The following is a 16,942-nucleotide window of genomic DNA, read 5'->3' as shown; positions in this document are numbered from 1 at the left end:
AGGAGGGCGGGGGCAGGGGGGGCATGTGCCCCTGGATCTGCACAGCATGGGGTGGGCTGCAGCTACAGGGTGGAGCCAGAGCTGGGACTGCATGCGTCTTCTCGCTGAGGGCTGTGCTCGGACTGGGCTCTGGCGGCACTGGGAAGAGGTTGCAGCTACCCCAAATTTCACTGGAGCTCTGCTCCCAGCCCCGCACCACTGCCTAGCACAGCCGCGGCTCTTCCCAGTGCTTGGGTGGAGCAGGGCTGGGAGTGGAGCTGTGGCAAATTTTGGGGTGGCTTCAGCCTCCTCCTAGCACCACCAGACCCCGCTCTTAGCCCAGCCCCTGGTAAGAAAAGCGCACGCTTTTGGCACCACCCTGCAGCTGCAGCCTGACCCATTCCAGGCAGATCTGGGGGCACATGCCCCTCACCCTCCCGGGGTGCAAGCAGCAGTGGGAGATGCCCCCACCCCATGAACCGTGCCTCCCTCCCATGCCCCCTGCCTAGGCAGCACCTGTCCCTGCCCCCTCCCTCACTGTAGGGGGCACTGATCTGTCCCCCCCATGGCCCTTCCCTCCCCACTCCCCTTCCACCACACTGGGCTTACCATGTGATGGCAGCTGTATTGGATATCGAATCGGTATTGGCTGATATGCCTCCTTAAATATGGGCTATCGGTATTGGCCCCTAAAATCTCTATCAGTGCACCCCTAATCTTTCCCCTCCCTTCCCCTCTGTTTTCAGCAACACATCCTCTCCTCTCCAGCCCCCCTCTCCCGCCTGCCACTGCTCCTGGCTACACCTGTGGCAGGAGAGGAGAGAGGCTCCCGTCCTGGGCTGAGGAGAGAACTGGAATCAGCTGAGGACAGCAACATGGATTCCCTTTCATAAGCGCCTGGTCCCATGTTGGCAGGGAACACCAGGGGGGACTGAGCAGGGAGGAAGAACCCACCATGTGCTGCTAGCCCTGGCTGGAGATGGGCAGGATCAGCTATATAGCTTCTCTGCTGACACCAGATCAGCATAGACAGCAACAGCAGCAGCCATGGGAGAAGGAGATGTGAGGGAACAGGACATGCCATGGAGAGGAAAATGGGAAGGATTGGGGATTCTTACTTCCTTCAGGGACTTGAAAAAAAGTCTCCAACTTCTGTTCCTGTGGTGTTGACTGAAAAGGTGTGGGGGTGCATGCATGCCACTGAGTCCCCTCTGAATCTGCCCCTGTAGACTGCTACTGAAGAGTAGATTAGTTAGTGCAGTTTACCTTACAAGAACTGATTTATGTACCCATGCCCTCAACCTCTCTAGCTCAAACTATTCCAGTTTGTATAAATAATTAGATATCAATTGGGCTGCAGGCCAATGCATATTGATTCTATATCCCAGTGGTTAGGGGCATCCTCATGGGAAATCAGGATTCATTTATTCTACATTCAAATCAGATGAAACAGGGATTTGAAACTACATCTCAAATATTCATAAACACTGGTTTCTTAGCTATTCTGGGTGGGTTTCTCATAATTAATGTCTTGTTTCCATTCTACCTCAGACTGAAAACTAATTTCAAAACCTTGACATTTTTCACGAAATAAAATTCTTTTTTCCTGACCATCTTTATCAGTGCTGGCACCCTTACTCATATCAACACTGGTAGATATCTAGTGCTCTATGAAAAGGTGGCAGAATTAGACCATAGAGTAAAAAAAAACTTAATTACGTGATATACTATAGAAGAGTGTAAATAACATGTAAAATCAGAGTTTGATGTGCTAACAAATTATTTTTCATATCGGAAACATATTCTTAGTCAGACATATTCAAGTTCAAATTATAGGTCACAGTTAAATAATTATGGGAAAGCTTTCAAACATGCCTATCTGAACACCATAAACCTTATTCCTCTCCCTTTGTGTATACTGGATAAAATATTACTGGACAAAAGTTTAATTTACTCGGCTGAAAAAACACATTGGCAAAGGTTTAGTTAAAAGTTTTCAAATAAATGTTTATTTCCTGTGTTTAACTATATCTAACAACATTCTTCCCCTGCAACTTTTATAAGCTCTCTCATAAAACTTAGATCTTGCAGTTGAATAACTTAGAGATAAAATAAGAGTTTTAGCATAAAATAACAAGATGGAATCCTTTTTAAATAAACTTTTGCAGCTACGCTATTTAATCATGTCCTGAACTGTAGTACGTGAGTTATACACAGTACTAAAAAACTGAGTTTTGTTCAAAGTCCAAATGGTGGCCACACTATGCTAATCAGTACAGTTTCTCTTGACTAATCAAAATACTTATTCCTCTTGACTAATCAAAATACTTATTTCTGAGACCTTATTTATAACCTGATACCTTGCAAAAGGATCAGTAATTCTTTATGCAAAACTGTCCAAAACAAGAATCAGTTTATTTAAATGTGTTCCCTTGATGCTACTTCTCTTCCTTGCATCAAAATAACTGCAATAATTAATTCTGAGTCTCTAACAGTGACAGTGAAGTACTGGTGGAGAATTACATTTAATTTGAACAGCTTCTGACACTAATTGCACTCCTTTGTCTGTGCAGAATCACACCATTTAACTGACAGCGTCTGTTACTGCAGAGACGGTTCTAAAAAAGGTTTCGGTGGATCTTGATTCTGGACCTTGATCCTGAAGTATTTCAGTTATTTTCACTGGCCACATGCAGACATTCAGTTTCTCCTGGGAGAGTTGCTGCTGTCTCAGGAGAAACTACCAATGTTCAGGATTTTTCTGCCAGAGCAAAAAATGACCACTGCAGGAGAAAAATAAACTGGGAACAACCAGGATTAAATCACTCCTGGGAGAGTTTCTGCTGGGAGAGCAAAAGTCCATACAAATTACCTCTCTGAGAGAAACTACAACACAATCCTCCAGCATCCCAGGGTACTTTGCTTTCCTCTCCCTGCCCCGCTGGGCGATAGTGTATTGACTCTACTATTCCAGCCCGGCAGGGAGCAGAACACCCCCTCTTCACAATTCTATATTATGTTTCAGGAAGACAGGCTGACTCTGAGCAGTCTGATTCAGCCAATAAAGGCTTCCTGTGCACCACTGCCATCCGTTGCCAGGCAGAGTGAGAGAGCCTGAGGTATGTGCACAGGGGGCCCTGGCTGCACAGCATCAACACTGCAACCTCTCTGCTCTTCAAGGGATGAGCATTCAAATGTTCATTTTAGAAAATGGATCTCTTTTTAGTAATCGGATTATCCTAACTCACAAGATACCAAACATGCTCCCATTAGAGATAGACAGAAGAAAACACTGCAAAACATATGTAACAAATACACCTTATTCAGTAATGAAGATAAAGAACAATGTGAAAACTTGAAGCATCTTGTGGGATTAGGCTCAAAATACCCTTCAGAAAAGAATTGTTTGGCAATATGACAGGATAGTGCTTAATATAAAAGCTATGTTCTCTCCAGCTATGTTGCTGTAAACAGCAAACAAGAGAGACACTGCCAACAAAAAAAACCCCTCTCATATTTAGCTCATCTTATTTTATAAATAACACCAATTATTTTATTTTAAACAATTTTATACTAATTTACTTTTGCCTATACTTTGTGCTACTGGTATTTATTTCCTTATTTTATATATCACACACAGCCTGGGTAAGAAAAATAGACTCTCTTTTGTTCCTAGTCAATTTTACTTTCTGGCCCTCCTGCACTAGCAAAATATTGTCTGAATTAACCACCCTGAAAAGATGTATTTAAATTTTAAAGCTTGATCTCACCAATATAAGCATACATATATTCATCTCAGATTTTATTACTCCCTTTACCACTGTTTTGTTAAAAAGTTCATTTAAGACTAAAAGTTAGTTGACAGTGCCCCCTTAGAAATGCAGAATTGCATTATAATTTTTCAAAGGTACAATACTATAGTAGGTAGAACCAATAAATAAGACTTCTAACTTGTGATTCTACAGAGAGAAAAAAAAATAAATGGCTCACCTTTATATATAAAGGCTCCCTAAGATGATCAACAAGAATGCAAGTTTTTTCCTCCCACACAGGATTGAGGTTCTTGTGTATTGTTTTACTTCTAAACACTTCTTTTCTTCCAATTTTAAACTTGACATATGGATCGCTGGTCCCTGTTAAAGAGAGACACATTGATCCAAATTAAATGTGTCCCTTTTGTGTGCACAGGAAATTCGATTACCCTAAAAAGAATACAATATCACTGATGATATGAATTTTTACCTAAAAGTAAACAGAACTGATAGAGAAAAAAATAAAATTATAAAATTATCATCTTTGTTTAGTCACTTTAAACTTTTATTTTACACAGTGCAATTACTTAAAACAGGAATACTGCCTTTCTTTAACAAATCCATAGCACCAATATCCTTAAGTGCATGCCTATGTGGCCTCCCTGGTGTTTGAAATCCAAAGTTAAGGTCCAGCAGCAAAATCCTGAATCCTGAGTTTACTGGGAGCTTTGCCACTTGCCCTTGATTCATTCATCTAGTATTCATTCATTTTCAATTAACTATGTACTTAAATAGCATTATGCTTTATGTGTATGTTATTGTTCTTTTAACCTTCCTATCTTAATCTTACCGCCTGAATCAAAGTGCATTCCCCCATGAAAGTTTATACCAGTATTTTTTACATTAAAAAATATCCAGTTCAACTTCCTGCTTGGAAGAAAATATTCATAAACTTCTAAACCAGTAAACATTATGATAGCCTTTATGCAATAACTGAAAGCAATTTGATTGGGACAATTAAGGGTGAAATACTGGCCCAGTAAAATAAGAGGGCAGAGCTCCTATTGACTTCATTATGCCAATATTTTAATTTTTACTGTGGAGTATTTTTCTTTCAGTACTATGAATAAGTAGATCTGGCACTTACAGCCCCACTTCCTGCCTCCAACTACTCTCACAAAATAATAACAACCCATACTCAGGGGTTGATTCAGAGAGTTGTGGTCCCCACCTTTTAAACCATGCTGAGCACCTGGGGACTTTATGTCTCCAAAGTAGGTAGGAATCCCTACTTCTCAGCATCCTTTTCCTTCACCTCTGTGCCTAATAGTACCTTTTCATCCCTCCCAATTCCTCCCCTGCCCCACCTGCCACTGCCGCATCCCCCAGCTGACCTGGAGACAGGGGGTCCGAAGCTACTCCAGCAAGGTTGCACAGGGAGCCAGGCTCAGATGGGAACAGTAGCAGTAGCCACAGTGGGCAGGTTCCCCCTCTTTCCCCATTTACCAGCCTCAGAACAGATGCAGGGAGGGGGACTGGAGTGCGGTAGGAGAGGCCAGGACAGCAGTGGAGGTGGGCAGGTCACCATGTGCCCAGAGGCATAAGTACAAAGGATTGGGAGGGGAGGGGAGAGGAGTGGGGAGGGGAATGGAAAGGAAGGAGAGAGAAGGTGCTGCTGAGTATGCAGGAGAAGGGAAGGGGTGTCAAGTGCAGGGGAAGGGGAGGATTCTTACCTGATTTGGGGACTTAAAAAAAAAAAAGTCCCCAGTTGCTGCTCCTGTGAAATGGTCTGCCCCCAGTGGGTGGGGAGGTTGGGAGTGGGGTCATGCCACCACCTCAGCAATGCCCATATGCCTATATTTAAAATCTTGGATCCACTTCTACCCATATTCCTACACAGACACATACCCATACTTGCTGGGTTAGGATCAGTACATCAGCGCATCTCTCCCTTTCCCTAGAAATATCCAAATTCCTACAAGTATAATTTATGCTACATGCACATCATTCTCACAAGATATATACATGCTCCTATAGCACTGGGCTCAGGCATTCTTAGAAAGGGACCTAATTAGAAAATTACCAGCAGTTTGGGATGGCATGCTTATGTTGTGCATAGTTTTATATTTTTAAAATGTTGCTAAGGTTACTTTTGCTGGGGAGAAAATCCACATGAAGGTAACAAGAGACATGGGCACGCATACATGGTTACAAAGTCAATCTAGTTTTGTCTATATAACAGTGTCAGGATGAGGCTGAGGTGCCTGAGCTAACTAAACAGAACAGTCTTGACCAATATCAACAAGGTCGAATAGTTATAAACTCCTGCAAGACTTTTTAAGGCTGGACATAAGGAAGAATTTCTTCACTGTCCGAGCCCCCAAGCGCTGGAATAGCCTGCCACCGGAGGTGGTTCAAGCACTTACATTGAACGCCTTCAAGAGAAATTTGGATGCTTATCTTGCTGGGATCCTATGACCCCAGCTGACTTCCTGCCCCTGGGGCAGAGGGATGGACTCGATGATCTTCCGAGGTCCCTTCCAGCCCTAATGTCTATGAAATCTATGAAATATGGTTTGGTCAGACCTCCTTCTATGAGCAATTAGGTTTTTTTACTGGATTAGTTGTAAGGACTATTTGTTGATAGCATTGACTACACTGACCAATTAACTGTCATATAAGAAATGTTGTACTGTCTGCTTCTCAAACTGATGTTGACTAAGTCCCCTCCCTTGCAAAGGAAGGACTCAAAATAGCATGAGCACTACCAATACTTTATTCTAACAAAGTACTGCCAGTGTGGACACAGCTAAACTAGCCAAGTTGTACTTTGTATCAGTATATAATAAAAATACTCCCCATGAACAAAACAACTACATTGGTCAAAGTGTAGTTTTGCTAGTATAGCTGCATTTACACTTAGAACTTACTGCTGGCACAGCCATGCCAGTCGCACCTCTTCAAAATCCAGATTAACATAGGGATGCAAACATAAATCTGTTATATAGACAAAGACTAAATCATTCTGGGTGCTAGCTCTTTTCTGGTATCTTTTACACAGTATCACCGAGAGACTTCAAAGGCTATTTTAGGAAACTATCGTGGACGCCAGTTGTCAAAGGTGATATCTCATTAATATATACATTCTGAATAGTGGCAATTGCACTGTGCTAAATTCCTGTTTTAATCGTACTATGAAGTAGCGTTTAAATGTAGAGTTCACAAAGCAAACATTGTTTTTCCTATATATATGCTAATTAAAAAATTATTACAACTATTTTGAAACGTGAAGACTGGAAAGTGTGTGTTAAATGCCAAAAAGTACTAAATAGCATTTTGTTTTCACTTGCTCTTTAAAAGTTAAATTAATTTTAATGACTGACTGCAAGAACTGCAAGTAGCTTTCTCATTTTTCTATCAGTCAACTGTACGCAACAGTGAACTTGTGTTCATCTCTTTTTGATCTAAGCTCATTGTAAAATAAATGTTTCTATCTGTCAGAAATAACAGCTAAATTGGTATGCAGAACATTTCTGATTTGATTTCTATTGTAGTCATGATTTTTATCCTGCAAAGTTAGTTATTAAATTATTTTGTAAAACAATATATGAAGTCCCTTGTGAGGTCCCTTCCAGCCCTTTTTTCCTATGATTTCTTGGACACTTGGCCAGCATGGCTTATTTGGGGATGCTCCTGCTTTGAACAGGGGGTTAGACTAGGTGACTTTGGGGTCCCATCCAGCCCTACTTTCCTATGATTTCTGTATCAATAAGATGTGAAGACTGTATCACCTAAGCTTTTTACAGTCTTCTGTTTAGCCACAAGATGGCACTATTATTTACCTAAACATACGTTCCTTTGTAAACCTGTATGATACATTCAACCTCAAATTTTAGTCAGGTTTCAGGTCTAAATTCATTTTTTATGATAGGATCATAGTTGTATTAGCAACACAAAGTTTGCAATAAAAAATATCTGGTCACCTCATTTCTTCATTCTTTCTACACAGTGAAAGTTATCAGGGCAGGCATCATTTTTTAATTTGTTCAATATGGTCACAGAGCAATCTGGGTGTAACTAGTAATAATAACATAGTAATATTAGCTAAAAAGAGTTTAATTTTGTGTCCTAAATAAATCCTGATTTCCTTACTCTTTAGTGTGCTCTGTACAAGTTGTATATCTAACTGTTGTCTTTCACCATAGAAAAACCTGAATTTCAGTAATACTCCATGCATAAAGTTATCAAGAAAGTTTTGGAAAGAAGCAGCTTGATCAAGAAAGAAGTATTCTGTTATAGAAATACATTTTTCAGTGTGTGGAAATGCAAGGGTCATTTCCTGGATGCGTAATTTCCTCCCAATACAAAGCTGAAATTTATGCATTAATATGGGGCCAAAAATTAATCTCTTTTAGAGCAATGCTTCCAATAGAAGCAAACTTCAACCAGAATTTGGTCCAATAAACTACAAGCATAAGGGTTTAAAAGCTATTTCAAAATTTGATTTAGAGTGTTGTTAGTTAAAAGTAATGAAGTTGTGTTTTTCAAGTATCAGTATTAATGAGCTCCTTTCAGTAACAGATCTTTCTCCATTTGTGAATTCCACAAACAGAAAGATCAACATGTAGTTATAACGAAGAAACTAATGTTGAAAACAGACTGACCAAGCACAAAATCCTTTGTTGGACTGATAATGTCTGATGTGTGTTCAAAAGAACCTCATGGATCCTTATTCCAACATTATACTGTTAAGCATTAACATTACTAGCCAATCCTACACCAGCAGTTCCCAATGATTTGATACCATAGGACCTGATGTTGCAAACGCTTGTGCACATGTACAACTATTTATAGATTTGACTAATTCCATTTGGTTAAGTGTATGTGAGATCATTATTCAGTATTAAGGGTTGTTTTTTTTTAAAAGAGAAATAAAAATTAACTCCAGACGTTCCCAACTTTATAAGTAATTACCCAAACAGAAAAATTCAAGAGTTCTACAGAATAACTTTAAATTATATGATCTGCTATCATGCTTTTTTTGCTATTGAAGAAAATATGAGATTTTTCATTTGTTTCCTGTTTTTTTAACCCTAACTGTAGGATAAAGGGTAACTGATTATGAATTTTCTCCATTTTTCCACAGCTGTTTAACTGTGTCACTTCTGAGAACATTCATTCCAACTTTCACTTGTGGGTTTGAGCATACAGTACTTGTTTTTTTTTTCAAATCATCTTGCTGATATTCTGCTGAGCAATGCAACTGCATTTCTAAAGGCAGTAACGATTCTTTGCACAAGGTGGCAGCCTCTCTTTTCCAAAAAACCATCATTTTAGTTGAAGAAAATGTAAAACACAGTATATATTAAGAGGAACAAAAAACAGAGTTTTTGACTAATTCTTCAAAATAAATTATTGATCTAAACTGTCATCTGTTAGCCACTAGCATACATGGAGAATCCAAAAGAACTACTGGGGTCTAATTTTTCTCTGACTACAGGTATGTATTTCCCACTTCTGCTAGTTAAATGTGTTACATAAGTATAGAACAAAAATAAAAAAAGAAACTAGCCTCTCCAGCTACACCAGTAACAAATATTAATTATATTTTATCAGTGGGGGAAAAAAAACAATTTTTTAAACTAACATTAAGAAAGGAGGATAGAAGGAATTATACACTGGTCTGACTTTGATACGTAGGAAAGAGACTGAGAATATCAGCAAATATTTCCTACGGGTCTGGAAATTTGGTGGTAGGACATGTGGTGATTCTATGAGCTACAGCAATTCACGCTACCATCATTCTCCTTCTCCCAAAATTCAAGACCTGTGTGGAATCGCATGGGCCAGATGACATGGTTCCATAAGCTGAATCTTGGTCATCCCTAATCAAAAGGATAGCAAACAATAGGTAATAACCAACATGGATGTGTCAACAGCAAGTCATGCTAACCAATTTAATTTCTTTCTATGACAAGTTGATGGGCTTGTAGATTCAGCGGTTGGGAAACACTGAATGCAATACATCTTAGCTTTAGTATGGCTTTTGATACAGTCTCACAACCTTCTCAATAAATAAGATAAAGAAATGCAGTCTAGTTTAAACTCCTGTGAGGATGGTGCATAACTGGTTTGGCAGTCATGTTCAAAGAGTAGTCAGCAATGGCTTAGTGTTAAAGTGGGAGGAGGTACCAAGCGGGGTTCCCCAGTAGTGTTCAATATCCTCATAAATAGCTTGGTCTGATGGAACTGAATGTAAATCTGTGTATGACACCCCACTAGGGTAGCAGACACTTCAGAGAACAGGGCGAGGTATTCCTAGGGCCTCAATACATTGGAAAAATGGTCTGAAATGAAACAGATGAAATTCAACTAGGACAAGTGCAAACCACTATACTTAGGAAGGAACAAAAGAGTTCCAAGGGTTATAGTGGATCACAAACTGAATATCCATCAACAGTGTAATATTATGCAAAATATTAAATGCACTGGCATTTATTAACAGGAACTGGTTCTTCCACATTGTTTCACACTAATGAGGCTTCTCTGACTGATCACTGACCAGACTTTAAGAGTACATACAGATAAGTTAAACTGCGTTAAAAACGGCAAACCAATCAAACTTAGTTTACACAGGTGCAGACCTTATACTTAGATCCCTAGTTAGGTCAATCTAAGGCCCAACTATACAGAAATACAGGAAGTTTAGATTCATCTATAAATGGCTAACCCGATCTAAGTTACGTGTACCTCTGAGGTAGTCTAACTTAGACTGGGTCTGGTGAGACTGATCTAACTGATTTTCTGTACAGTTCATAGCTCAACCCTGGGGTTGTAAAAGCCCAGTTGCTGGTCTCGGCCCTGGCCCTGGCCCCAACCCCAGCCCCAGCTGCCAGGGCTGTGTCTTTCCTACTGTCCCCTCTGGCACCAGGGTATTTTTGCCCCTCACCCCACCCCCAGATGGAGAGCCCCCAACAGATCAGCCAGCCACGCTGAGCCTGCCAAATGCCCCATCCCACAAGCTACTCCTGGTGCTGGTTTTACTAGTGTTCGCCAGTGCCAGGAGCCAAGGAAGTCGGGGTGAGGGGAGGAGCAGGCAGGATGCGAGGGAATGGTTTGCCAGAGGGCTCTGTTAGTCCAGGAATAGAGGGAGGAGTCAAGGGGCTAAAAATAGCCCCTAAAAATAGGGACAGAAGTTACACATGCACATGATCAGAAATTGGTTTAAACCTGTAAACAGAGCAGAAGCTCAGTGCACAAAAACCAGTTTCAAAATGGCTGAAACAGGTTTAAGATAAACCTGGTTGAATGTAGTATCAGACTTAACTGATTTGGGTCAAACCGGTTTATGAAACTTCTGGCCCAGACCCCTTCCTGATGCAGGTTAAATCACAGTCCCCTAACATCCCAGCATGCTTTGCAGCCCTTGGCTAGGCTGTGCTGTCTGCTCCAGAGAACAGGGCTGGCCCCGCCCCTCTGCTCCCTAGCTGGAGCAGTGAGGTCTGGATGACAAGGGTGTGGGGGGAAGGCAAGCCCAGCTGGGGAGTACAGTGGACAACCAGGCTATGTATAGACAGTCAAAAAGCCTAAGGCTGAATTGATTCAGTCTTTGCAGTTTAATCTAAACTGCAGGGACAAAGTTGAAACAGAAATGAACAGACATTTACTTTTGATTCTGGAAATCCAGCCTCATGCCTGCTGTGGCTCAGGCCAGAAGCCAGGGGGTGCTACAGCACAACTCTCTGGCACACAGCCAGCATGGGCTATGTGTTTGCTTCCTCTTCCTGCTGCCCCCGAGTTCTCCGGGACTTGCAGTCCAAAATTACAGTAGCAGAACTCTGCAGGGTTGCTCATCACTTCCTTTTCCTTCTTTCAGGTGCCCCTGGGATTTGTAGTTCACTGTAGCAGCCAGCAGTAAGTCTGAGCAGGGGAAGGGGTGTTTAACCCCCCTCCCTGGCCCCAGACCTCAGCCAGGGTTTGCCGGGGGGGGGGGCAGTCCACCCCCTGCAGACTGGGCTACATTCCCAGCTGGGCTTGCCCTCCCTCACCCCCTTGTCAGCCAGCCCTCACTGTTAAGAAAATGTTTCATATTTTTATAGCAATGCTATGAACTGTATTTGACAACACAAGCTGATATCTGAAACAGTATCTGTAAATCATCTTTGGGTTCAATCCTCCAAAATATCAAATGCCCACACTCACAACAGCTTCAATGGAATTTGAAGGTACTCAGCACATTCCCAATTCATAATTTGATCTTTCAAGCACAAACAAATTGAGGTCCTGGGGTCCTGTTTACTTGCGATTTAAGGCAGGAGTCAGCAGCATAGAGTCCCTGGGCCGGATACAGCCCACATGGCCACTGGATCTGGTCTGCAGCTGTGGGGCTTTGAAGGCAGTCACTTTACCTGTGAGGTGGCTGGAAGAAGGGGCAGTGGTGGATGGATCCTAACATCCACCCTCTCACCTCTGAGTGGAGTCATTCGAGCACACAGCAGAAAAGGTTACCAACCATGTATTTACAGGGTTTGACCGTCCACATTCTGAGTTTGGCTTAAATCCTTTACGTTGAAATTGCACTTGGAGGTTTTTTGGATTTTCATAGTTACTTATTTATTTGTTTATTTTTTAAAGAAGTCTTTTATAGTACTTTAGTTGTCAGGTCTTTGAGGCAAGGTTTGGTCAGTGTTCTGATGTCAGACAGCATAAAACAGCACATCAGGCTGAAATGCAGAGCAGATTTGCTGGGAAGCCTTCTGCTTTTCCCTCCCCCCACTCCCCGCCGTGGAGCAAGGTGGAGTAAACATGCTAAGGGCATGTCTACACAAGCAGTTTACATCAGTGAAAATTGGGCTGTGTTGATATAAAAAGATCCATCTTGACATCATTCCTTATGATGATATCATTGGGAAATAGCAGTGTAATTTGTGGCAAATGGCATCACAGTAATGGTCATGTGGTCACATCTGTGTTCTGAATTATTCCGTACTACTGCAGAATTGCAAATGCAATCACTACCTTGGCCTCCTCAAGATGTCCTCTCTCCATTATATAATGCTGTATGTATGCTCTTAATTAGGACCCTACACCTCCATGCTCTCTCTTTAGCCCCATACTGGCTCCCCAGTGTGAAAGGTAATATAACACAACAGTATGAGTTCTGCAGCAAGCAGCCAGCCAGCCACCACTAACCATCTGTGGTAGTTAGGGAGGTTCCCTGTGTTCAGTTCTAAATCAAATGGGAGGAATGATGAAAATGATTTAAAATATCCAGAGGCATCCAAGACTAAGAAGAGGTTCTGGGGATGCCTCTTAAGTTCATAGTATGGAAAAAAAAATCTGGTACCACAGAAACTGAACAAAGAACAATAACTGCTTATGATTTTCCTCGCCTTACAAAGTCTGCATCAGAGTTTTTCACTTCTTTTAAAGACACCAATGTTAAATGACAGTAAAGGGAGGGCGGGGGGGGCAAAGGAGGAGATGTTTGGTGAACTTCTGTAAGTCTCTAGGGAATGTGGGAGGGCAGATAAGAAGCAAACGGTATTCATCAGTGATGAGAGGCAAACACATACAGAAGCCTCTCAGTGCTTGTCTTAAAACACAACAGCAGTAGATTCTGGCACGGACAAAGGCAAGCGCACTCAGCCATGCCCCACCCAGTGGTAGCAGCAGGCACACTCCACACCTAGATTTACATCAGTGGAGCTGTTCTGGGGCCATTTCTCTACACCTTTTTTTGAGACCTCCATCTCCGGCATGCCTCAGAGCAGGTGCAGGGAAATAGCCCAGTGTGAACTCATTGGCAAATAGCTGGGTGTGGAGCATGCAAGTGGTTATGGGTGGGCAGGGTATTCTTGGGCCTCTTAGAGCTGCCATTCACGGTCACTGTCATGTACACAAGCCCTCAGTTTTCAAGAAAGTGACAGAGAAAAGGCTCAATCTCATCAACATCCTCATGGAAAAAGGGTCATGATGGTGGATGTTGCAACCAAGGAGATTAGAGAAATGGACATGGAGGTGCTTGCTTGTGTCTAATGGAGATAGAGTGATTACTGGGAAAGCACCCTCTGTCAAAGCTACCACTCACCTCCCTCCTCGGCACCTCAATACTTTCACACCAGTCTCGAGCTTCATTAGCCCCATTTCTACAGACTCTGGAGAAGTTGTATTAGGAAAGTGACATGCTACAGCTCCTTCCAGTCTGGCAGTGCAAACAGTAACCCTGGGAGCTGAGCTCCTTAAATGTCTTCAACCCAAACATGAGATGGGGAAGCCATTCTGAGGCAGCCCCCGATTCCCAAACCAACAGGTCATCATGGCAGTGACAGCCAAAGCTCCAAGGATGTGAACCAAAATGCTCCTTTCTTTAATTTAAAACCTGTCAGCAATTTTTGCAATGTCAGGAAAATCCATTTGTAAAATTCACAAAGAACTAAAAAAAAGTCGATAAGGCCCGTCTAATGAGTACCCTTCTAACAATATGCCTGGGCACACAAAGTGGCCATGCTGACAAGCAGAAGTTACACAACATTATGAATTCATGAAGGCATGCACAATAAATCCTGCTGAGTTACAATATACAACCCCTAGCCCCCAGCTGACTGATTTTATTTAAAATGAATAGAGGTGTAGAAAAAATGCCAATCTAGCACCTCACAGCAAAAAATATCCCACGCACCCCATCAGGCTATGACTGTGCTAGTACTGCCATGCAACACAAACTATAACAAGCAAATAAAAGTGTTAAGCCAGGCACATATCCAAATTATGTCTTTCCTTTAAAGGAGGTTCAAAATGCAGCCCTGATTGATTGCCCTGCTGACTGTCACTGAAGTAGTCCTGTCTTGTGACCTGCATCAGACAACCTGAAAAAAACCCTCTGAACGACTGCCTCCCAACTCTGCTAGATTCTTCTCCTTGCACTGTACAGCTCATAGTTATAATTCAAGGCAGGTACTGCTCAGCTACTTTAAACTTTCCAGTTACCAACTACCCTTTAATTTCACAAAAGCTGTCAACCTGGCTGTCTACCGTCATTCTCTATGATCCTATGTCCAAAAGAAGGCTTCATCGGCTAGGGGAGTAAAAGCAAGCAGGAACTTCCAGGACTGCTGATGCTGTTAGTTTCTATTGTGTTAATTGTGCTAGCAAGCCACCTTTCTTTGTTAGAAAAAAAACAAGTGAAAGTTCCTGAAAATTCTGGCATCGTGAACTTTTCCAAATCATGTTGCATACATGTTGGTGAATTTATTACCATGGTCAACCAGACCTTGGGGTGCAAGGAACTATTTTGTGAAATTTTATGAACTATGTTGTAACTTCTTCTGTTTCCAGCATGGGGGCATATAAGAGGAATGTGGACTCCAACAGATTTCACTGTAGCTGGGAAAACCCATGCATACAGAGCTTTAAATACCTCCTAAGGACTGGCAAGCCTTATAACACTGCAAGAACCCCATAAGTCTGCCCAGGCAAACTGACAGGCACCTGACTGTTAGCAACTGACCGTTAGCAACTGACCTGAGGGACTGATTGCTTTGGCTGAGAGACTAAGCTCTCCACTCCTCTGTGGACATACTCAGAGCAATTTCTAGCTAGCTTCTACTAAATGACTTGCCATTAGTTCCAAAGCCCATCTCAATACACTAGACACAGCAACAGCACGGAGAAGCACAACCACAGAGGAGATTCAGTAACAATGTTAAGCACCTACTTTAGAGGAAACTTCATCATCCACCATCATTTTGTGTGGAAACAAAATGGCTCATAGTGAAGGAAAAGCCAGCTGTTTGGTTGGAAGTGGCTAGTGCATGGCAGTAGAAAGAATGTAGCTACATCAAACAATCTCACTTCTGTGTAAATCTCCTCATATAAACAAGCTAAGACTAAAAAGAAAACCTCATGTGTATAGGTTAGGGGAACGAAGCTGTTGGATGCAGAGCTTGTCCAGACTATGGGTAAAATGTAAACGACTAAACTATAATAACAGTGCCTCTTGCACAAGAATGCAAATTTGTGATTGGGATCACTCAAAATACAACAAAACCATTAATCCCATCTCTGACTTTTGGTATTGAGTATAAACTATGTCTAACTACCCGTGATCAATTATGAATAGCATCCCCTTTCGAAATGATTACCTCTTCCTTGTTACCACATTCTTTCCCCATCTATGATGGTTGGAAAATATTTTGAGATCTGTCCTGTTGTAACAACCTCACAATCTATGACCAAAGGTGTCTGATTCAAGTAATCAAGACCCATGGCAGTTAATCAAATGGTAAACCTCTGATCTAAAGTGTCTGATCAAGCCCTATTGCAGTTAATTGAATGGTAAACCTCTGGAGCGATCAAGGGTTTTTTGCATGTCAGTTTCACTGCCAACAACCAGGCCTGGATCCAAACTGATAAGCACCCCTTGTTTCAGGGGCACCTGGCTAAACCCCTAGGGACAGAGGTAGGGCTGGAAGCCATGTCCAGCAGAGATCCCTTGAACTTTTACTATGCATTTTCTACTTCAGGAACAGCTTTGTGTTCTGAAAAAAGTATTTTATCTAACCAAGGGCATACAGTAGGTTGTTTAGGCTGGGGGAGATTGCTTGTTGCGTAGTTGCTGATTGCTGGCCTCGCTAGAAGGAATACTGTATCAACAAAGTTCCGGAGCTGGAAGGGGAGTTACTTGGGGGGGAGCTGGAAGGGGGATTACTTGCTGGGCTTGCTATACATGTCATCACATCAGCAGGTTTAACCTGTTACGTAGCTATATAAGGCAGACGCCCACTGGGGTGGGTGTGCTTGCTTTGCGAACGATTGCCAAGCACCATTTTCTGCGCAGGAAATAAAGGTTAAGTTGGATCCTTCACCCCTGTGTGTTTATTGGCACAAGCGCACCGGGCACGAACTCACTGTCCTTTGGGGACAACAATTTCTGGCGACCACGAAGGGACCCTAGCTGACTGCCTTGCCCGGTCCACCTCTTCGGCTCCGGCAACAACTGTGGACGGCGCGAGGGCCAGGCGCCACCGACCTTATTCGTCGGAGGTCTGACCGTCTCCTGGTTGCCTGACGGAGTCGGGGAGGGGCACAACGGCGCAACGCTCGAAGGACCAACTTAATCAGGTGGGGCGAGGGAGGTTTCAACGGACTGGTGAGTACTTCTTTCCATATTTTGGCAGGTTGGGAAAGAGATGGCTTTGAAAGTTCTGACC

General features: G+C 42.4%; 1 protein-coding gene across 1 annotated transcript in view; it reads right to left on the bottom strand.

Annotated features, from left to right (window-relative positions):
* MCTP1 (multiple C2 and transmembrane domain containing 1) overlaps positions 1-16,942 on the bottom strand; it is a 365,001-nt gene that overhangs the window by 256,701 nt on the left and 91,358 nt on the right. The window contains exon 3 of the mRNA XM_025199103.1: positions 3,970-4,112. Within this exon, the coding sequence (XP_025054888.1) occupies positions 3,970-4,112 (143 nt within the window). The remainder of the gene's footprint in view (positions 1-3,969; positions 4,113-16,942) is intronic.

This window comes from Alligator sinensis, unplaced genomic scaffold (genome assembly GCF_000455745.1).
Source record: "Alligator sinensis unplaced genomic scaffold, ASM45574v1 scaffold223_1, whole genome shotgun sequence".
In the NCBI taxonomy this organism is placed as follows: Eukaryota; Metazoa; Chordata; order Crocodylia; family Alligatoridae; genus Alligator; species Alligator sinensis.
The sequence above is the reverse complement of the archived record's forward strand: the minus strand, read 5'-3'. Positions and strand labels throughout refer to the sequence as shown.